The 24,254-nt window shown below is 35.1% G+C and overlaps 1 protein-coding gene across 2 annotated transcripts in view; it reads right to left on the bottom strand.

The window, feature by feature from the left end:
- Positions 1-24,254, bottom strand: part of OLA1 (Obg like ATPase 1) — a 252,465-nt gene that overhangs the window by 86,331 nt on the left and 141,880 nt on the right. For both annotated transcript variants that reach the window (XM_020990993.2, XM_020990994.2), the window contains one exon: positions 10,839-11,014. In XM_020990993.2, the coding sequence (XP_020846652.1) occupies positions 10,839-11,014 (176 nt within the window). The remainder of the gene's footprint in view (positions 1-10,838; positions 11,015-24,254) is intronic.

Genomic DNA, 24,254 nt, shown 5'->3' with positions numbered 1-24,254 from the left:
TAACTTAAATGGACAGGAATGGATGAATTTAATTCAGGTGATCATTACATAATAGTATGGGCAAGAATCCTTTAGAAGAAATGCAGTAGCCCTCATAGTCAATAAAAAAGGTGAGAAAAGCAGTACTGGGATGTAATCCCAGAAATGACAGAATGATATCTGTTCAAATCCAAGGCAAAAACAGTTTAACATCACAGTAATACAAATCTATGCTCCAACCACAGATGCCAAAGAGGCCAAAGTTGATCAGTTCTATGGATACCTACAACATCTTATAGAAATAACACCAAAAAAACAGATGTAACATTCATCATAGGGGATTGGAATGCTAATGCAGGAAATCAAAAGATAATTGAATAACAAACAAATTTGGCTTTGGAATATAGAATGAAGCAGGACACAGACTAATAGAGTTTGGTCAAGGTAACACACTGGCCATAACAAACTCTTCTTCAACAACCCAAAAGATGACTCCATACGTGGACATCACCAGGTGGTCAATATATTTATCAGATTGATTGTATACTTTACAGCCAAAGGAGAAGAAGTGCCATACAGTCAGTTAAAACCAGACCTGGAGCTGACTGTGGTTCAGATTATGATCTTCTTATTGCAAATTCAGACTTAATTTGAAGAAAGTAGGGGAAACCATCAGACCATATAGACATGATCTAAATAATATCTGTTATAAATATGAAGTAAAGGAATTGTGAATACAGATTCACAATATTGTACAGGAGGCATTAAGGAAAAAACATTCCAAAGAAAAAGAATAAGGAAGCAAAATGGCTATCTGATGAGGCTTTACAAATAGCTGAGGAAAGAAGAAAACCAAAAGGTAAAGGAGAAAAGGGAAGGATATACGCATGTGAATGCAAAATTCTAAGAATAGCAGGGAGAGATAATAAGGTTTTCTTAGAGCAATGCAAAGAAACAGAAGAAAACAACAGAATGGGAAAGGCAAGAGATCCCTTCAAGAAAATTTAGGCATATCAAGAGAAAGGGGTTGTAACATAATAACCAATATATATGTTGCTTTAAACTTTGCAAGAACTTTACAAATATTATCTCATTTGATTTTCCCAACCACTCTGGGAGAGGGGCTGCAAAGACTTAGTCTTTCTATGAAGAAATTACGTAAGGATGCTGGGAGCATGGATCTAGAGTTAGAGTAGACCTCAGAGGTCATCTAATCATCAGAGGCCATATGTGACAATTTCATATATGAGGAAACTGAGGCCAAGTGTGGTTAAGCGATTTCCCCTAACCAACAGTCATGATTTGAACCTGGAATGTCTGACTCCAGAAAGTGTTCTTCCCAATATAAAGCATGGAAAGAAAGATAAGGCATATTCACAAATAAGTATAATACAAAATACAGCCTAGACACTGAGGATTCCAGTGAGTAGGGATGAAGTTGAGGGGAGAAGTAGATATAGAGAAAAGCTTTTGCACCAGCATGGAGAAGTGAAAGCATGAAAACATATCTGTGGAATGACAGAATAATGTTTTGGCTCGACTATCCGTTTCTGTCAAGAGAGCCAACATCCTTCCTATCACCCAGGTTTGAATACCAGATATCATCCTCAGTTCCTCAATTTCCTTAATTCCAAATACCCAACCAGTTGCCAAATGTTCTAGTTTTCACTCTGCAACATCTCTTGAATCTGTCACCTTCTTTCCTTTCACATGATCACCAACTTAATTCAGGTTCTATACTATTACAATAGTCTACTAATAGGTCTCCTTGCCTCAACTCTCTCATCTATACAATATACATCCTGAGCTTAGCTGCCAGTTTTCCTAAAGGGCAAGTCTGGCCATATCAATCAGTCAGTCAACAAGAAGTCATTAAGGGCCTACTATGCTCTAAGCACTGTGCAAAGCACTAGGATACAAAGAAGTGCAAAAGACAGTTTCTGTTGTCAAAAAGTTCATACTGTAATATGGGAGATACAAACAACTATATACAAACAAGATATATACAAGTAAGCACAGACAAGAAGACAATTTATACAATGACTAAAATAAGGTAAATGGAAAACAATCAAAACGGAATATTGCAAAATTACAAACAAGAATAGCCTCAAAGAAGGGAAATGAGAAGACATCCCCATTACATTCATCGGAGGAGACAGAAGGTCCACAATAATGGCACACTGCATATTTCTTGAGATTTTTTTCAATGCATGGATTTTGCTGACTTTTTTTTCTCCCTCTTTTTCTTTTCTTCAAAAAAACATTCTCTGTTATAAAAAGGATACTGGGAAAATTTTGGGTGATGGGAAAAACAAAACATATCAATAAAATTTATGTTTTTTAAAAGAAAATGGGGGCAGCTAGGTGGCGCAGTGGATACAGCACTGGCCCTGGACTCAGGAGGACCTGAGTTCAAATCTGGCCTCAGACACATAACACTTATGAGCTGTGTGACTCTGGGCAATTCACTTAACCCCACTGCTTAAACTCCCTCCCCACCAAAAAATGCCTGTTGTTCAACCACTATCAATTGGGGAATGACTCTTATTTATATCAGTTCCATATATATTGTGGATAAGATCATTATCAGAAAACCTCGTGATGAGGATTTTTAAATTTTATTTGCAGTGACATTGTTTGTATAATAACATTTTAATTTTACATAATGAAAACTGTCTTTTAAATTCTCTAATCCTCTCTATCCTTTCTTTGATTATGAACTCTTCCCCTACCTATAGCTGAGAAACGTAATTTCTTCCTTGATGCTATACTTTGTTTATATCACCGTTTATATCTAAGTTATGTTTATACTGGAAACTTACCTTGGTATATGGTGTGTGGTAACTGTCTATTGCCAATGCCTGACAAACTACTTACCAGTTTCTCAGTGGTTTTTGTTGAATACTAAGTCTTTACCTCAGTAACTGGGGTCTTTGCATTTGTACTAAGCTACTATGTTTGCTTCCTTCTGTATATTTTGTACCTAATCTGTTCCACTGAAAGATGAATTTTAGTTTTAGGTAGTATCAAATCGTTTTGATGAATACTGCTTTGCACTACACATATAACCAAGAAACCCACCAGAACTGCGTAAGTATAACTATATGATACTTTATCAAAATAAAGTTAGACCTACCTAAATAGAGAAATACTAACTGCTTCTGGTTAAGCACTGCCAATATAATAAAAATACTCTCTAAATTTATTCAGTGCCATACCAGTGAAACTACAAAGAGATTATTTTATAGAGCTAGAAAACTAACAAAATTTATATGGAAGAATACAAAAATAAGGTCAAAAATCTCAACTAAAATTAAAAAAAGTAGAAATGAAAGACGCTGAGATAGTATCAGATCTCACACTGTAGTGCAAAGCAGTATTCATCAAAACGATTTGATAGATCTCTCTATCTCACTCAGATTGCTGGTACCGCAACCACTCATGGGGCCAATATTCCAATACTGTTTGGGACAGTAGCTTTGACCTACTCATTTTCTGACCTGGGCTAATTTGCTCCTCCTTAGGCAACCTGCTCTCCCTGCAGCTCACCTTACTGGTACTGGACTTCATAAGGACACCTAATCAACTGTAGCCCTACTCAGAATTCCTGAACTTGATGGATATACCAGCTTTAACCTTTTCTGTAGCAGAATTTCAGATAGGCATAAGCCACCACCACCCCTGGGAGATGTATTTTTAACCAAATAAAGGGTAGAGGCAATTATAAAATATAAAACAGACAACTCAGATTGCACAAAATTTTAAAAAGCTTCTGTACAAACTTAATGCATCTGTGTCAAAAAGGGAAGTAGTCAAATGAGGGGGGAAATTTTTGTATCAGTTTTCTCAGATAAGGATCTGATATCCAAGATGACTTGGATAACCATTACCATGGATGACTTCCAGATAATTAAGACCAAAAGGTATTCCTCAATAGAAAAGTGGTCAAAAGAAATGAACAAACAATTCCAATGAAAATTTAAACTATTAATAGCCTTATCCATGCTCCAAATCAGTAAGAATAAGAAGAATGCAAATCAAAACAATTCTGAGATTTTACCTCATACTCAGAAAATTAGCAAAGATGAGAAAATGGAACAATTAATGCTGGAGATGCTGTAAGAAGATCAGCACACTAGAGTGTTATAATTAACAAATGATAAATACATCCACATCTTTCAGCCAACTATGAGATAGAAAATGTGTAGCATATCATAGAATATAACTTGGTATAGAACGGAAAGTAGGCATATATACTGATGTTCCTGCAGTTACCTTTCTTCAATATTAACAAGATCTGAGATTTTTTCCATGCCTTTAGTATCTTCCCCTCCCTTTAGGTAAGCTGTGACTTGACCCCATAAGCCCTTCATAGTTCTATTGCCCCTAGTGTATATCTCCTCTATGTGCACTTGATGTGTGTTTTCTTCATTCTTGTTAGTTCCGCTTTTACTTGCTCTATAACAGAAGTTCCCAAACTTATTTGGCCTACCACCTCCTTAAAAAAAAAAATTTATTCAGTATCACCCTGGAAATCTACTTTCTTTAACCCTTTTAATGTTTTTTTTTGTAAATGTGTGTAATTTTTCTACATATACACACACACATATATATGCATATATGTGTGTGTATGTAATATATATATATTATTATATATATAATATATATATAATTCACATCTTAAATTTAATAATTTATTATAAATTTGTGTTTTTTCCTGCACTGAAATTTTGATGATGCAATATTGCATCATGTAATCATATAGTATTGTATTGTAAGCAAGTCATTACACACACACACATATTCCTGCCAACACATGCTGGACTTCTTGATGCTCACCTGTTGGCACCTGCTTATTAAGCCTTGTCAATGGACTTGACCATTGATGGGTTATAATTTCAACTTGCATTCTGTGTGTTTATTTGGAAAATAACATAATCACCAGGACTTTAACTCTGTTACACAACAGATCAAACATACAAATGATTTTTCAAAATTTTCTTCTCTTCTTTTTTTATGTTTCCACTGCCCTGTTACTTTTATTCAACACCACCCCAACTACACCCAAGGTTACTACCTCCTGCCATCATTCTATCGCTCCTGAGGGGGCTATATCACCCACTTTCAGAACCTATGCTCTATAAGTATATCTGTAACTGTGACATTATAGCACAAGTGGTATCTCCACTGTTCTTGATGGTGTAAATATATTTTGCTTATTATCTTCTTTAACTTCAGATGATTTCAATTTGTTTGATCTCTTGCCAAACTTTCTTTACACTCTTTTTGCACTCCACTGTTTCTTTCTGCAAGATATGACTATACTACCATACATACATCAATGACAAGTTTTCTTGTGTCCTAAAACATAATTAATGCCATTTTCTGTGATGTTATTTGGCATTATGTCTACTGCCTACTGATTAATTTGTTTTTCTAAACGTATTTTTATTTATTTCATTAACTATTTACCAATTAATTTTTTAAAATTTTTAACATTCATTTTTAAAAATTATTGAATTTTGAATTCTCTCCCTCTTTCCTGCCCCTCCTCGACTCTTTGAGAAAGAAAGCAATATTATAACAATTTTACAGTTGCAGTCATACAAAACATATTTCCATATTAGCCATGCTGAAAAAAAAATATTATCTTTAAGAAATGAACCAATATGACAAATAATTAGAAATTGAAGGGATTCCCATCAACTGGAGAATGGCTGAACAAGTAGTGGTATATGATTGTGATGGAATATTATTGTGCTATAAGAAATGACAAGCAGATGGGCAGCTAGGTGGTGCAGTGCATAGAGCACTGGCCCTGAAGTCAGGAGTACCTGAGTTCAAATCCGGCCTCAGACCAAACACTTGACACTTACTAGCTATGTGACCCTGGGCAAGTCACTTAACCCCAATTGCCTTAAAAAAATAAAAATAAAAAAAAAAAGACAAGCAGGAGTTCCAAAAGACCCATGATGTAAAATGTTATCCACTTCCAGAGAAAGAGAACTAATGAACTCTGTGTGCAAATCAGGAAAAAACAACTGGGCTGGAAATATAAATCACTGTGACTTCTTGGCTTTTCTGAACAGAATTCATTCTAGGGAATTCTCTAGATCTTTGCTGAAGAGATGTGGGCAAGGAGCTAGATTCTAATTCTTCCTTCCACTTCAGGATCTTGCCTCCCCTCAGGTTTTTGTTTCAAATTTGTACTAAGGACATGAACTATGCAAAAACCTATTCCTTTAACCCAGGTCCACCTATACCAGAAGACTCTTTGCCCCAGTTTGTAGGAGTAACAGAGCCCAACATAAAATTCCAAAATCCAAAAAAGAAATAGCCTTGAAACCAAGAATAATTACCCTGCAAAGCTTCACATAATCCAGTAAAGAAAAAAATCCAGTTAAAAAAAAAGAAGAAAAAAACTTTAAGGGAATAGAAGATGTTTGAGCATTCCTGACAAAAAAAAGCAGAGCTAAATAGAAACTCTGAAAAACAAACGTAAGATTACAGAGAAATACAGAAAGCTAATTTTATTTGAGCAACTAGAAGGAATTACATGGTGATTGAGTGCTACCATTTTAATTGGAAAACCAAGTGTCCCTTCATAACCTTAATGTTTTCAAAGGGTATTGAGAGAGTTAAATAAGAAAAACAAAGGTCCTGGAGGGTGGATTGGTTCTATTTCGGGGAGCTGAAAAGGGGAAAGGGAAGAGGGTAAAAATAATACACTAGTATAGGAAGAAAGAAGAAAGGAACATGCTGTTTCTCATAATAGAGGCATATGAGAAGAACATACCAAGATGGAAGGGATGAAGTAAAAGAACAGATTAATCTCATTCTTATTTGAAATGGTCAAAGAAGTACTGAACACACATAATTTTGGTGTAGAAATCTATCAAGTTCATTAGGGATACGAGTGGGGATAGGGAGGGTGGATAACAGGAAGAATAATACCACAGAAGGAACAGTCAAAAGCATGCAAACTTTCTGACCCTGAAAACGGGGGTGGAGAGAGGACTAAAAGGAAGATTAAACAACTAGAATCTAAGGGAAGTCCTATCAATTGGAATGCCTGAACAGATTATGGCATATGAATATAATGGAATACTTCTGGACTATAAAAATAACAAAAGAAACAATATCAGAGAATCCTGGCTAATATTAAATTAATGTGGTATGAAGGAGAATAATTAATACATTGACAACAGTGTAAAGAAAAACAGCTCTGAAGGAGTTAAGCATTCTGATCAATTCAATGACTAACCATGTCTCCAGGTAACCTAGGATGAAGCATGTTACCTACAACCTAAGGGGGTGAGAGACTCAAATTAAAAGAGACATACATTTTTGGATATGGCTACTCTGTCGATTCACTGTGTTTGAAGATTGCTTGTTACGAGGGTTTTTCCTCCCTTCCATTCTGTTGGATTTTTTAAGGGAGTTGGGGGAGACAGGGTTAAGTAGTCTATGTACTATGAATCAGAAAATCCACAAGCATTTTTTAAGTGCCTACTGTGTGCCAGGCACTAAGGATAGAAAGAAAAGAAAAAGAAGTACATGAAGGGGAGTAATGCACAATCAGGCTGAAAAGGTAGTCTGGGGACAGGTTGTGAAGAGCTTTAGTTATCAAACAGAGGAGCTTATATTTTATATTAGAAATGAGGGAAAGCCACTGGCACTTACTAAGTAAAGAATTAAAAAATTCAGACCTGCATTTTAAGAGAGTCACTTTGGCAGTTATATGGAGGACGCATTGGCATAAAGAGAAACTTGAAGGAGGGAAAACAAATAAGAGGTCACTGCAATGGTCCAGGCAAGTAGTAATGAGGCCTCAATTAAGGCAAAGAATGAGACTGGAAAGAATGGAATAGATGTGGGATAACAAATGACTGCATACATGGGGGAGAGTCAGAGTAAAAAGTTGAGCATTATATTGAGGATGTGCACCTGAGTGACCTGAACAGTGGTAGTGTCCTCAGAAGAAAGAATGAAGGTCAGAAAATTGGAGAAAGGATTGGAGAAAGGATTCTGTTTTAGACAAGATAATATTGAGATGCCTACAGTACATCTACTTTCAAATATCTAATAGCCAATTAGTGATAATGTACTAGGGATCAGGATAGATATGCAAATCCTCTGCATAGAGATGCATGAGAGCTGATGAAGTCTCATGAAATAATGAATGCAACAGGAGATGACCCAAAGTAAGAGTTTTGAGGTTCACCCATAAGGTATGATATGACTGATAGTTCCAGGGAGGAAAAAAAAGACTAAAAAAGAGAAGAAAGATCAGCTGTTAATGATGTCACCAAAACTCTGAGGACTGAGTATTCAGACAAGAGTGGTCAAATGCTAAAGATAAGTCAAGAAAGATAATGATTGAGAAAAGGACATTGGATTGTGGCAACAAAAGATCAAAGAAAACTTGGAAAGAATAGTTTCAGTTGAGTGATCAAATCCAGCGTACAATCCAGAATACTGAGGTCTGAAGAGTGAGAAGAGAAGCAGAGGTCATGAGTGCTGACAATTCTGTCCAGGAGTTTGGTTGAAAAAAGGGGATACCTTCTGCATAAAAGCTTACCTGGTTCCCCAACTGCCACTTCCCCTCCAAAGTTAGCTTTTTGCAAATGTTTTCTATATACCTGTATACCTATTATCTCCCTTGTTAGAATGTAAGCTCCTTTAGGGCATGGACTATTTCACTTGAGTCTTCTCATTCATAGTGCTGAGCACTTTTCATTGAATATTAAATGCTTAATAAATACTTTATTAATTGACTGACTGAGATACAGGATAATAGTTTGACAGGATAGAGCCTAGTGAGAGTTTTGTAAAAAGAAAGATCTGGCTGTGGTTAGAAGCAACAGAAAAGAAGTCAGCATTTAGGAAGATATTAAAGGTTGTACATAATGAATGGCCCCTATTTTCTTAAGCTTGGAAAGGGAGGCTTGAGAAGAAGAGGGGGAAAAAATACTCTTTTTTAAAAAATGCTGTGAGGGGAGACTAGGTAGCACAGTGGATAGAGCACTGGCCCTGGAGTCAGTTCAAATCCAGCTTCAGACACATAACACTCACTAGCTGTGTGACTCTGGGCAAGTCACTTAGCCCCAACTGCCTCATCAAAAAAAAAAAGTTGTGTTGGAATTGGGAAACAAAATTACTTACAACTAAAAGGACTGCCTTGTTTTAATGAGGGGCCAGTTGAGACAGGTTAACATGAATTTGTAGTTGGCTCAGTCACCAGGTTTCCATGAGTTTGTACACAGCTCTACTCAGCAGCCAAATGAGCAGGTCTAGAGGAGACAGATGGTAGGAAACATCCAAGGTTACGTTGCAAAATATGGAAGAACTAAAGAAGAGAAATTCTATTCTGGAATTGATGCTCATTAATATGAAATAATGTGCTGCTGAGGTGGAAATGACTGATGGAAACTCTAGAGGGAAGTGACCACTCCTTCCTAGTCAATTAATAAGCATTTATTAAGTGCCCACTATGTGACAGCCACCATGTTAAGTACTAGAGATACAAAAAAGAGGCAAAAGACAAGACCCTGCCCTCAAGGAGCTTCCAATACAATAGGGGACTGCCAGAGTTGGAAGGAAGGAAGGAAGGAAGGAAGGAAGGAAGGAAGGAAATTAGAGACAGAAAGAAATACAAGCATAGCCTGACACACACCTAACATTTTGGAAATGCAGATTTCAAGATAGGTAGAATCCCAAAGTAAAATAGTACAGGAGAAACAGCCCAAGAGAGGCAGAAGCTGCTCCAGAATAAAATTCTTAATATACAAGGAAAATTCCATTGAGAAGAAAAAGCAAATTTATCTCAAGAGACATGTGTACATGTATACACATGTGAGTATGCACATCTACACATCTATATGTATGTAAATATGTGTATGTGTGTGTATGTATGTATGTACGTACGTACGTACAAAAGATAGAATCAAGGCCAGATAAAGGGGACTGATAAAGGCATAGTATGTGCCTGTAAAAATAGTGTCAACAATGTTAAAGCTTATAATGAACTGAGGCTGGTGAAGACAAGAAAGAGGAGTTTTTAAAAGCCATACTTGAAGAAAAAAGAGGGAAAGGAACTGTATTTGGGGGTGTAATAGATGATAGCTAATCAAATAAAGAAGGTAGAGCTGTTCAATTCACATTTTGTTTATCTTTTCTCTGCTAAGGTAAAAGGAGCTTTGTACTGAAAATTAAAGAACAACAGGAGAGTGATTCTCAAAATAAGAAGGTAGCAAGAGGGCACAAAACTGCCCATGATGAATTCAAGTCACTTGGCCCAGAGAAATTTACTGTCTATGTTATAGTGGCATTCCTGAGTAGGACCTTTTGTAACCAGAATGCCATTAAGTTGCCTTTCAATTTTCAAGTTCTGTGATCATTACTTTGTAGGGAAAAAATTTTAGTATTAATAATTATATATGCTTACATTTTTTCCACTTGAAATTTTTTTAAAATACCTAGCCTTCTCTACATTTGAGCTTCATTAAGAATAAATGGCTAGCTTCCCAAACGAATTATTTCTGAAAAAGATACTGAGTCACACTTCTTGAAATCTCAATATAAAATTATTCATATAATATTCACTTGGTTAATAGTTTAAAAAAAAAACTCATGCCACTTTAACTAAAAGTAGCTCAGAAACAACATTTTAATTAACCTGTCACCAAGACTTTAGATTACCGACAAACAATGCAGTTCAACTCCAATGATTTTTCATAGAATTATCACCTGAGCTTTGATCACAAGTACATGCAGAACACTGGACACGTAGGATGACATATCTTTAACAAAATGGAGCACAGAAACTGAATATGAAATAACTACATACTTTTACTTACATATTCAGGTTTTAATTTCTTGTCTCCTCCTCTCACAGCCACCTTTTCTAGTTTATCTATTATGGGCATTATCATTTCCTCATCTTTAAGTCGAAGCTCTTCATGTATTATTTCTATATCTCGAACAGGATCTACACTTCCTTCGATGTGAGTGATGTCATCATCTTCAAATGATCCTAAAACATATCAAAGAGTGAAGAAATTCAGCTTACAAGTGATATGCAACAAAATAAGAATAAATATAAACGTAAAATTCACAACTATAAGTCAATCACAACTATACTTAGTATTTTGAATTCTATTTTGGTTCATGATATATTTTATCCCAATTTAGTATTATTGTACATTAACTTTATAAACAAAGTATCTCAAAACAAGTGAGTTTAGCAAGTAAAAAGGAGATTCAAATAGATAAAATTATAAACTTTAAAAGGAGAACATTACTAAATTATAGGAATGTTGCTCCACATTTCAAACATTTAAACATCTCGAATTCCAGCAAGGAATTCTTAAGTTCTGAACTGTACCATTAAGGTTTCTGAGGAAAACAGCTTTTGGGGAGTAGCGGTGGGGGGAGGAGACAAGGCCTGAAATCATCTGGCAGACCTCTTCTCTGCTTCAATCTACTTTATCACTGTGGTTCTGACGGTGATTAGATAATGAACCACTCAGACACACAATTTACACAGCAGCTAATTTCATCGGTCTGATTTGAGGGTATGGTTTTTAGGGGGCTATCAAAGAAGCAGATGAAGGTGCATTTGTCATATATGAGTGACAACCATTCACACCATATGAACAAAATGGTACTGGCCCTTATTAGGAACACATGCTATTATCACATATTTAAAGTGCAGTTGAAGCCATAATTTGAAATTGCCAACTGGAAACATATGGGTAAAACAACCAGATATTACTGAAGCATGTGTACTGACTTTATGCCCTATTGAAGACATAATGCGGCAACATAATTCAACTAGGATTTTCTCAAATTACCAGATAAAGAACAGTATCCTAAAATGAACAAATAAGAATTTTAAACAGAAAGTAGTAATAGGCAGGTAAACGTAAGAAATCCATATACAAATTTCACTGGAGTAATGACCGGCACAAAATAAGACTTAATATTTAAACACCATTTTAAAAACAAAGCTTCATTTCTTTGGGATATCATCATCATCATCATCATCATTATTACTACTACTACTACTACTACTACTACTACTACTACTACTACTACTACTACTACTACTACTACTATACTACTACTACAGGATGATTAAACTTCATATAAAATCAGTTAACATTTTCCATACTCTCAAAACATTGAAAAATAAAATATTCTCCATATATGTTAGAAATAACATTTGGCTTTTTTATAAATAAACAAATATGGGCAGTTTTCCTCTCAAAGTGAAATTATTCAGGCCATCAACACATAACTGTTTAAGATAATCAGGTACAATTTAGCTAGACCTGGCTTACAATAATATAAGTTAATATTAAACAAAAAATTTAGACATTGCTTAAAAAAATACACAGGTTGGGAAGGAAACGCAGGTAAGGGAAAAATAATATTAGGAAAAAAATCTGACTTTTACTTTATCAAAATCTCATTAGTAGCCCCTCACAAATATGCCTCATGATAGATAGAAAGCTGGCCTAAGAGTCAGGAAGACATAAAAAAAAAAAAAGAGGAAGACACAAAGTAAAGTCCTGCCTCTGACACACAATGGCTGTATTACCCTGGACTAGTAAATTAACTTCTCAGAGAAGGTTGACTAGTTCAGATTTGCTTCCAAAATGAACACAATTAGATACCCAAATGAGTGTTTGTTCTATTTCATAACCACATACCAGACCTCTAAACCAAGCTTGCTATTCCATGACATATATTTCATGGTTCACAAGGGAAAACAAGGCAAGAGAAAGTGTAGAGACAAATGCAGCTAGCATCACTATCCTTCAAATTCAAGGGACAGTCTAAGATTTACTTGAAATGAGCCTAAACCAGGGATGGGGAACTTGCAACCCGCAGGCCACAAGTGGCCTTCTAGGTCCTCGGGTGTGGCCTTTTGAATGAGCCCAAGTTTTACAGAACAAACCCTTTTATTAAGGAGATTTGTTCAGTGAAGTTTGGATTCAATTAAAAGGTTGCACTTGAGAACCTAGAGGGCAACATGGGTCTTGAGGCTACAGGTTTCCCACCCCTGGCCTAAATATTTGTGAATGTGAGGTAGGAGAGTATGCTTTGGTAGGATTTGATCTACTTTAAAAAAAAAAAAAAAGAATTAAGATAAAATTAAGAAAAAGTCAAATAAAAAATTATTATAGGCATATATTAAGAGACTATAACATCTAGCCCCGACATTTTTCCTCCCCTGCAGCCAAGCATCTCCAACTACCTACTGGACATCTCCAAAACTGAATCTACTGTCTTTCCCCCAAAGCCCTCCCATCCTTCCTAAATTGTCTCTTACAATTTTCTGGGTCACACAAATCATCTTACTCCTTTACTCCAGTCTCTGATGAAGAGATGAGTCTACTCCCTTTCAAGGCTAACCCCTTTATGTGTGGGATTGACCCTGTTCCCTCACATGTCCTATAGGAAGCTGTCCATTCAATCATTCCCTCTCCTTCATATTCATTTTTTTTTTAAATAACATTTTTATTATTCCACCCCCCCCAAAAAAAATAAGAAGACCCCACTCCCTCCTTTTGTGTCTGGGAGAACAGGGTTTCCACAGGTGTGGAACAATGCATATATAACTCAGAGGTTTTTGAGATTTTGAATGGTTTTACCGGTTTTTCTCTAGGTGGCACAGTGGATTAAAACACTGGATCTGGAGGTAGGAACACTTGAATTCAAATCCAGCCTCAGACACACACTAGTAGCACAACCATGGGCAAGTTACCTAATTGCCTTAAACTGCCTTAATTTCCTCACTGGTAAAAAAGGAGATAATGACAGCACCAATCTCCCAGGGTTGTTGTAAGGATCAAATGAGATAATATTTGTAAACCTGAAAACCTTAAAATATTATGTAAGCGCTAGTTTTTTTTTTTAATTTTTAAAATAAATTCATTGTTGTATGGCTTCAGGAAAAGGGGAAAGGAATGAGGAGATAAAAGTAATTTTGATTCTACAAAATTAAAGTTTTTTGTACAAAGAAATTTAATGTGGTAAAAAATAGAAGGGAAATATATACCTGAGAGGGAAAAACTTTGCAACAAGTTTCCCTAATAAAGATACATAAGTAATTGATTCAAATACACTACAATGAGATCCATTACCAAATAGATAAATGGTCATAGGACATATAAAGGCAGTTATCAAAGGAAGAAATCAAAGCTATCAACAACCAAACAGAGAGAAAATACTCTAAACTGCCAACAGAGGAATTTAGAGCAAGGAGGTGGTGCAACAGAAAGAATGCCTGGCCTGGAGTCAGAAAGACTCATCTTCCTGACTTCAAATCTAGCCTCAGATACTTACTAGATGTGTAACCCTAGACAAGTCACATAACCCTGTTTGCCTCAGTTCCTCATCCATAAAAAGAACTGGAAAAGGAAATGGCAATCCAATCTGGTATTTTTGTCAAGAAAACACCAAATGGTGGGACAAAGACTTGGATACAACTGAAAAAATAACTGAACAAAGAGAAAAAGAAATTAATGCATCTCTGAAGTTTTGCCTCATATCCATCAGATTGTAAAAGATGTCAAAAAAGTAAAATGATAAATATTAGAGAGGTTATAGGAAAATAAGCTTACTGACTTCCAGGGGATAGAGCCAAGATGGCAGAATAGAGAAAACTGAGCTCTCTCAACATTTCCCTCCAAACAACTTTAAAAAATAATGCCTCAAATCAAATTCTGGAGTGGCAGAGCCAACAAAAGATCAAAGTGAAACCTTCTTCCAGGTCAAGACAACACAGGAGGTTAGAAAGAGAAATCTGTGATACAGTGAAGGAGGCTGGCCTAGAGCCTGCCTAGATGCCAGTGGTGGGACTAGGTGGTGGTGACAGAAACAGAAACAGCTTCGGGAGCTCCCAAGCCAGAGACAATAGGAGACTTGGAAAGTGGTCAAAAAGAGATGACAGAGTACCTCATAGCTAGCACTAGACACAGGACAAGACACTGGTAACTCCATTGCCTATAGGTACTTCTGGGTCACAGTTCAAGGGCAGAGAGAATCAATTTCTGTCAAGAAGGAGTGGATGCCCTAAGGTACCAAGAACCCTGAAAAATAATATCACTTCCCATCCTAACAGAGGAGGGGCCCTGAGGAGAAGTACTGACTGTAACTTCAAGGGATCAAAGATCCTTAATGGGTAAGGACCAATTCCAGTCCAAGAGATCAGTGACCACACCTTTCCCCAAATCACACCAACTTCAAAGTGCTGGAAACTTCCACACCCCCAGAACTAGCTCTGAAAACATCAGTATAAAAATGTCTGAAGCTTGACACAATCACACACACCACACATACACATCCCCAACAGCATTCTGGGAAAGCCCAACATTAACATGAAGTCCAAAATCAAGAAAAAGGATGGAAAAATAAAGAAACAACAACAAAAAGAACCTCACCATAAAAATCTACTATAGTGCAAGGGAAGATAAAGACACAAACTCAGAAGACAATGAAGTCAAAACAGCCACAAGCAAAACCTCAAAGAAAACTGTGAATTGGACATAAGTACAAGAAGAATTCCCAGAAGAGCTTAAAAAAATTATTTTCTTTTTTATTTATTTTATATTTATTTATTTTTAGTTTTTGACATTCACTTCCATAAGATTTTGAGCTTTAAATTTTCTCCTCCCACCCCCACCTCCCCAAGACAGCATACAATCCGATACAGGCTCTACACATATATACATTCATGTTAAGCATATTTTCCCATTAGTCAAGATGTAAAGAACAATTAGAACTAATGGGAGGAACCATGAGAATGATGCAATAAAACAAAACAACAAAGGAAAAGGATAGTAAATAGTATGCTTCCAACTGCATTCAGACTCCATATTTCTTTCTCTGAGTGTGAATAGCAACTTCCATCATGAATCTTTTAGAGTTGTCTTAGATTCTTACATTGCTGTGAAGAGCCAAGTTTATCAAAGTCAGTCATCCCATAATGTGGCTGCCGTTCTCCTGGTTTTGTTCATTTCACTCTGTATCAGTTCATGTAAGCCGTTTCAAGTTTTTTTGAAGTCAGCCTGTTCATCATTTCTTATAGCACAATAGTATTCCATTACATTCACATATGACAACTTGTTTAGCTATTCCCCAACTGATGGGCATCCTCTGAATTTCCAATTCTTTACCACCACAAAAAGAGCTGCTATAAATATTTTTTTTGTACATGTGGGTTTCCTGTTTTTATAATCTCTTTGGGATACAGACTTAGAAGTGGTATTGCTGGGTCAAAGGGTATACAATTTTTTAGCCCTTTTGGCATAGTCCCAAATTGCTCTCCAAAATGGTGTTGGATCATTTCACAACTCCTAAAAAATTATTTTCAAAATCAAATAAAAGTGGTAGAGAAATAAATAGATAATGAGGGCAAAGGAAGAAAATTATGAAAAGATAATTAAAAACTTGATAAAAGAGGCACAAAAAATATAGAAGAAAATAACATCTTAAAAAACAGAATTGGCCAAATGGAAAAAGAGATATAAGAAAATAATCACTGAAGAAAATAATCCCTTAAAATTAAGAATAGAGATCTGTCAGATCTGTGTGTGGATAAGGGAAGAATTTATGACCAAACAAGACATAGAGAGGATTATCAGATGTAAAATGGATGATTTTGATTACATTAAGTGAAAAAGGTTTTGCACAAACAAAACCAATGCAGCTAAGATTAGAAGGAAAGCAGGAAAGTGAGGGAAAACATTTGACACGAGTTTCTCTGATAAAGGCATCATCTCTCAAATATATAGAGAACTGAGTCAAACTGATAAGAATACAAGTCATTTCCCAATGATAAACAGTCAAAAAATAGGAACAGGTGCTTTCAGAAAAAGCAATCAAAGCTATCTATAAGTCATATGAAAAAAGGCTCTAAATCATTACTGATTAAGAAATACAAATTAAAACAATTCTGAAGTACCACCTCATATCTATCAGATGGGCTTATTTGACAAAAAAGGAAAACAACAAATATTGGAGGGGATGTGGAAAAATTGGGAAATTAATATACTGTTGGTAGAAATGTGAACTGATCCAACCAATTTGGAGAACAGAAATTATGCCCTAAAAGCTATAAAAACTGTGCATACTTTTGACCCAGCAATACCACTACTAGATCTGTACCCCAAAAAGAGCAAAGAAAAAGGAAAAAGGTTCTGTACATACAAAAATATTTATAGCAGCTCTTTTTGTGGTGGCAAAGAATTGAAAATTGAAGGGAAATTCATACCCATCAATTGGAGAATGGCTGAACAAGTTATGGTATATGATTGTGATGGAATACGAATTGTACTATAAGAAATGTCAAACAAGATAGTCTCAGAAAAATCTGTGAAAAATTATATGAACTGATACAAAGTGATGTGAGCAGAGCCAGGAGATCATTGTACAAAGCGACAGCAATAAACACACACGTATGTATGTATATACGTGTGTATGTATGTATGTATGTATTATGTATGTATGTATGTACAATAATCAACTGTGAAACAACTTAGCTATTCTCAGCAATACAATGATCCTAGATAGTTCTGAAGGACTTATCATGAAAAATCCACCCCAGAGAAAGAACTGATGGAGTCAGAATGAAAGTCAAAGCATATTTTTAAAAATTTTTATTTTTCTAGGTTTTTTTTTCCATTTTTGTCTATGTTCTCTTTTGTAACATGACTAATATCAAAATGTTTTGCATGATTACGCATGTATATCAAATGCTTGCCTTCTCAAGGATGGTGGAAGGGAGGGAATGAGAGAGGGAACTAGGAACTCAAAAATTATAAAAAGTGAATACTAATTATTTTTACATGTAATTGAGAAAAACAAAAATATTCAAAAGACAAAAAATAGAATCAAGCAAGTAGAAGCTAATGACTCCATGAAACATCAAGAAACAATAAAACAAAGTCAAAAGAATGAAAAAAAAACAGATGAAAATGTGAAATCTCACTGGAACAACAACTGAACTGGAAAACAGATTATGAAGAGATAATTTAAGAATTATTGAATTACCTGAAAGCCATGATCAAAGAAAGAACCTAGACATCACATTTTAGGAAATTATCAAGGAAAACTGTCTGGATGGACTAGAACAAGAAGGTAAAAAAGAAACTGAAAGAATCTACTGATCACCACCTGAAAGAGATACCCAAATAAAAATCTCTCAGGAATATTACAGCCAAATTCCAGAGCTCCCAAATCAAAGAGAATGTACTTCAAGCAGCCATTCAAATATAATGGAGCCACAACCAGGATCACACAAGATCTAGCAGCTACCACATTAAATGAGTGGAGGGTTTGGAAAATAGGTATCCTAGTACATTTTGGTGGAACTGTTAATTGTTCCAGTCACTCTGGAAAGTAATATGGAACTATGCACAGAAAGTTATCAAACTCGGAATACTCTCTGACCCTGTTATACTACTACTAGGCTTATATCCTCAAAGAAATCTGAGAAAAAAGAGGAGGGGAGTGTAAGAGAATAAGAATTTGTTAAGCACCTGCCAAATGCTGGAATAATGGGTCACATCTGCTGAGGTGGAATTTCAATTTTAAAAATACAGTGGGGTGGAGGTGGCTGGACAATACTTCCTATGACTGACTTCAGTGCACTGCACATTTACTGAGTAAACAATAATACAGCCAAAAATGCTAATTCCATTTTAGGTTGCATTTAAAAGAAAGAAGAAGAAGAAGATGATAGGCCACTTGTACTGTGCCTTGGCCAGACGGCAATAAGAACACTGTATACATCTGGTTGCCACATTCTAGGGATATCATTGATAACTATATCTAGAGAAGAGGATGTAACAGTCAAGGGATTGAAGGTCATGCTATATGAAAATCAATTTAACAAAGCATAGGTGTTTAACCTGGAAAAGAGATGGCTTAGCTATTCTAATAAGACTTGTTCTCCTAGGCCCCAGAAGGAAGAGCCTAAAACAAAAGGTGGAACTTCCTTAAGTCAATTCAAGTTCTTTGTACAGAAAATTATTTCAATGACAGAGCTATATGACAAATGGGGTATCCTGGGGTTTCTATTCACTGAAGGTCTTCAAGGACAGGCCAGGTAACTGTCAAGAAATCTGTAGAAGAATCTCATTAGCCTGCATGGCTTTTGAGATCCCATTCTATTATGTAAATCTGTGTTCTTAAACCTTTACCTGCTATATCTCCAAGTAAGCTGTTGCTACCAGCACCCTTTGTAGACTTTCTAGGGAAAAAGGAAACTAGAACCACTTTACATGATGGGATGTATAAATGCCTGTACATAAAAATACAATAAAATTATTTTTATTAGTTAGGTGAAAACTAATTTTATTGAAATGTATATTTGCTTAAATTCCCAACAATAAAGAGAGTCTAGCTAGTAGTGTTCCTTCCCCATCTCAAGGAATCACAAGGCTGTGGGTTAAACTAGTCCTTCTCTACAAAATGCTAGAGGCCATTTATTTAAGTTAATTTCTCTCCTCACAAATTCTTCCTCACTGGATATGTGGGAAAAATTGTCAAGATCAGACTATTACATACAATGGAAATAATTATTTTATACAGATGTCAGTAAAAATAAAATGTAAGCTCTGAACTAAACTATACTAAAATAAGCCACATAACAGGAAGACCCAAAGCAAAATCTAATTTCCCATTCAACGAAAACAAAAGGCTCTTAGAACCACTGTGTATTTCTTAAACTCATGAGCAAATTCTGAGAAAGACTAAATAAACTGGTTGAATTAAGTAAAATAAACATTCAATTAAGTAACCCTATCATTTCAATAGTTAAAGATTCCTCATTAAGAATTGGTGGCTGCCAATTCCTTCCAGCCATGATATCCATCTTCAAATTTTTAAAAAATGAAGTTAAATCTGATTATCAATTCATATTACAGTCACAGGCTCTATCAATGTAAAAAAGACAATTCCCTAGTTTTTATGGCATTGCACAGACTATTTTCATATTGACTTTTCCCCTTAAATTTGTGACTCCCCAAACTTTACCTACTAGAGACTGGCAGTTTATTGTCACTATCCAAGTATACATGCACTTTACTGCTCTAAAATCTGGTTTCTCATGTGAAACTTTTCTCTTTGACCATAAAAGCAATTTCAATTTATTTTATACATACACACATACACACACACAAAATCATGTAAAGTGGTTCTAGTTCCCTTTCTCTCTTTCTACCAAGTCTACTAAGATTTGTAAATGATTTTCATGTTCCATAACTTATGCTGCATTAAATTGAATACTACATTTTAAAGTACTTTACTTGAATACAATATGCGAAAGAAAACATGTTTTTACTTCTTTTTCATGCTAATGATAAGTTTCTCTTCCTAAAGAGAACAGGAAGTTAAAAGAATTCTGGGACAGAAAAGGGGTGGATGGGGGAGATTCATTGACAAAACTAAGCTGATAAAGCAAATGATTAAGTAATGGCTTAAATTTCCTCTTCACAGTTTGAGAAAAACGAAAAGGGTTACTTTATTCTAATTTTAATGACTTTAAATGAATACATTTATAGGACTTTGGGCAAAAAAGATATTTTGCAAACATTATGAAATATAAATGGCTAGTCTACGATGCAAATTTGTTTTTATCATCTACTGCAACAGTATAAAATAAATCAAAGCACTGGTGATTTGTGCCTCTATTTTTCATTTAGGTAAACTATTCAATGAAAACATGGCCTCAAATCACATATTCTATTAGTAACATAAAATTTAAAGACAAACATGCAGATATATGAATATGTGTACATACAGTACACCCTGAAGTAAATCAGCATATCTGAAAATTAACTTTTTACATTAATTGGAAAATACGTTTGGATAATTCCGGCTAGAATTATATACTGGTAGAAGATCCTACATTTCCCTCTTTGATTTTTTGAAAAAATGTGAACTTTTCCTTAGAACTAAACTTTGCTCTGAGAAGATAATTTGCAATACTAATTTGCAAGATAATTTGACAATCGTTTGTCATATTAAAAAACTCATCAAGATAAGAAATGAACCCATGGCTGACTTCAAGGATCCCAAACTAAAATTAAAGAATTATAAGTGTTTCAGGAAGGACCATTGTACAAAGTAATTGATATAGGGAAACAATCAAGTAATACCACAAACTAACAATATTATCACTCTTGAGACAAACAATATGATTATTTAATATTGAAATGAGTAATAAAATGGATCAGTTCTGTTTTGAGAAACTATAAATAGCTTTTCTAATCAAACGAATCTTTCTCTTCTATTCTCTGTCCCATTAAATTAGAAATAATGCTTAACAATATAAAAATAATAGGCTGGTAGGTAGGACAAATTTAAAAAAAAAAAAAACAAGAAACTGAGGAGCGGGGATAGAAAGAGACCAGAGAAAAACTCATCTTTATGCAGACTGTTACCTCCCCTACACACACACACACACACACACACACACACACACACACACACAAAACCATTCTCAGCCTTGAATGCCAAAATTTGAATTAAGAGGTTGCATTCATCACTAGAATACCATGCAAAAGCCTACCTTATTAGTACTCTAGGAAATCAGCAATTGATATTGCATACTATCATGGCAACTATTAGATACACAATAATTTAACTTTTAATGTACACTTCTACTACAACAAGAGATATGCATTCCTAAAAATCACCACACTATGCAAAGACCACACAATAAGAACCACAGGGCTTATGAGAAAAATAGAGTTAGGAGTACACTTTCATCCAAAGATATTTCTTTTATCTTTGTGGAATTTTCTCTGATGGCCTGCAAAGTGAATTGCTTTATGCCTGTTGCTTCAACAATATCCCATGTGCCCTCTTATTTGAAAACACTTTGTTATCTTAAGCTTCTCCTCAATACTTAAAGTTTTCCTTTGGCATTTTTAAACCAGGAGGTTTATAAATGTATGGGACACTGAATGCATTTTTTTGTATAAAAAAGTTCAAAAATTGGAAAGAACAGAAAAAAACAAAACCCTGTAGAATAACACACTATGAACTGAGGTAGCTGGTAGATGTTTGAGGGGTATGTATATATGCACTCTGTGTGGCTACACAGCTTGGTTCAGCTAGATACAGTTTTTTGCATTCAATCAGTTTCTTGCAAACAAAGTTATACACAAAAAATGAAAAATGTGTTGTGCTCAAATTGTTTCCTGATATGTCATTCACGTTGGAACAAATTGGTGTTTTCAAAAAAAGCACTGCAATAGAAGTGACTATATTCAGCAATAGGAAATAGCATAAGTTACCCATACAGTACCTACATTATAGATAATTAAACATAGGTACCATTAAGGAGTCCTTAAAGTCACTTAAAAGTTATGAATTAAAATCCAGATTCAACACCTGTACTTAATTATATTCAATTACTCAAGGATTTTTACATTTTTACTAGTTGCAACATATCAACTGTTGCCAAGAAGAGGGAAAAGGAATAACCTAATGAGACCAAGTTTTCATCTCTCAACAGGACTTTGTTATTTATATAGAAAAGGCATACCTGTATGTCTATGTATATGAATTATGTGTGCGTATATATACATATATATAGTACGCATATATATACACATATACATACACACACACATAAAAGAAAGTATGGAATGTAGATTTTGCCAATGCTATCACGAAACTTCGTGTAGTAAGGCAAATTGTACTTATACTCAACTCAGTTGCAAAGTCTTACTGATTACTCTTTTACGTTGTGTCTTTCATCCATCCCACTCCTTTTCCATTCCTATCAAGCCCTAAAAGACACACTCAGCTTCTGCTTAAAGACCTCAACTGAGAAACTTGCTACAAATATTTTTTCAAGCTCTCTCCTCTCTAATGTTAAATATATTGATACCGTTTGTGCCAAATCTTTTCAATTTTAATTAACGAAAAATTGTCTAGTTCATCTTCTGTAATCCTCTGTGTCACTTACTTGGTTATTCTACATACCCACAACTGTAAAGGCATCCTCTTCTGAGCTTTTCCAATTTTTTATGATGCAATATTTTATATTCATGTCATATCTTCCCTGGAGCTCATTATGGAATAAGGTGGGGGGTCTTGGTCTAAATTTAATTTATGCAATCACTTGTATACTGTACCAAAGAATTTGAAACTGAGAGAAAAGGGGAGGAAAACAGAAGAAAAGAACATAAGAAAGTTCTAAAGGAGAAATATGAGTGGTATAGCTCCAAAATCAAAGTGCTGAATTTATTATATTTTTAAATGCAAGACATATACCTGATAATGGTTTTATTCCTCTATTTTTGTTCTATCTATATGAAAATACTGTTTGTTGAAGATTATTAATTTTAGAAACAAAAACTTTAAATTTTAAAAATGAAGATAAAGACATTGAGGTCCCAAAAGGTAAGAGTCTAATCACACAACGTATGTAAAGAATTTCACAAATGTTAAAGCATTATATAAATGTGAGTTATCATTTTTACTATATAACATCTTATTATTTTGCCTTCAATTGTGGTTCACTGTTTTGTGAAATAATGCCAATCATAGTGTTCTGTCATTCTCTGACATAATGCAAATGAAAGGAGCTCTAAACTTCTACTGCCTTTCCTTGCCATAAAAAGCTATGCCAAATTGGGAGGAGGGTGTGTGTGTGTGTGTGTGTGTGTGTGTGTGTGTGTGTGTGTGTGCATGCGTGTGTGTCTGTGTGTCTGTCTGTCTGTCTAAGGTGGTTTCTTGATTACTCTGGCTTTCTCTTTGTGGCTAATGTTGCATTGGTTAAATTTCTCTAAAAAACAGTGAAATAGTAATCAAGTTCATGTTTAAAATACAGGATGACTTCATTACTACCTTGTTAAACTTAAGACTTTTAGGACACCCAATATTTGATCATCATCATTACACAAAACCATTAATTTTGTTGTCCTTCCCTGTACCCACATTCAAATTAAGGTCACTAAATTTCAAGGGACATATTGATAGTTATTTCCTCATCTTTAAGAGATGGGATATAAGTTACGATTGGCTCTACGATCTCCTTCCCTTCACCCTTTACCACTTTTACCTACCATACCTTCATATATGGTAAGAGAGTTGAGTCCCTAAAAGATGTTGGTTACCTTTTTTTGTACCTCTTGACACTGTATTGAAATCAGTGGAACACACGAGGGCTAGTCATTTTAGGATCAAAGATCTAAAGCCTCATTTTATAAAAAAAGGCCCAGGCAGGTTAAGTGACTTGCCCAAGG

This window comes from Phascolarctos cinereus, unplaced genomic scaffold (genome assembly GCF_003287225.1).
Source record: "Phascolarctos cinereus isolate Bilbo 61053 unplaced genomic scaffold, phaCin_HiC Scaffold_726;HRSCAF=1367, whole genome shotgun sequence".
Lineage (NCBI taxonomy): Eukaryota > Metazoa > Chordata > Mammalia > Diprotodontia > Phascolarctidae > Phascolarctos > Phascolarctos cinereus.
The sequence above is the reverse complement of the archived record's forward strand: the minus strand, read 5'-3'. Positions and strand labels throughout refer to the sequence as shown.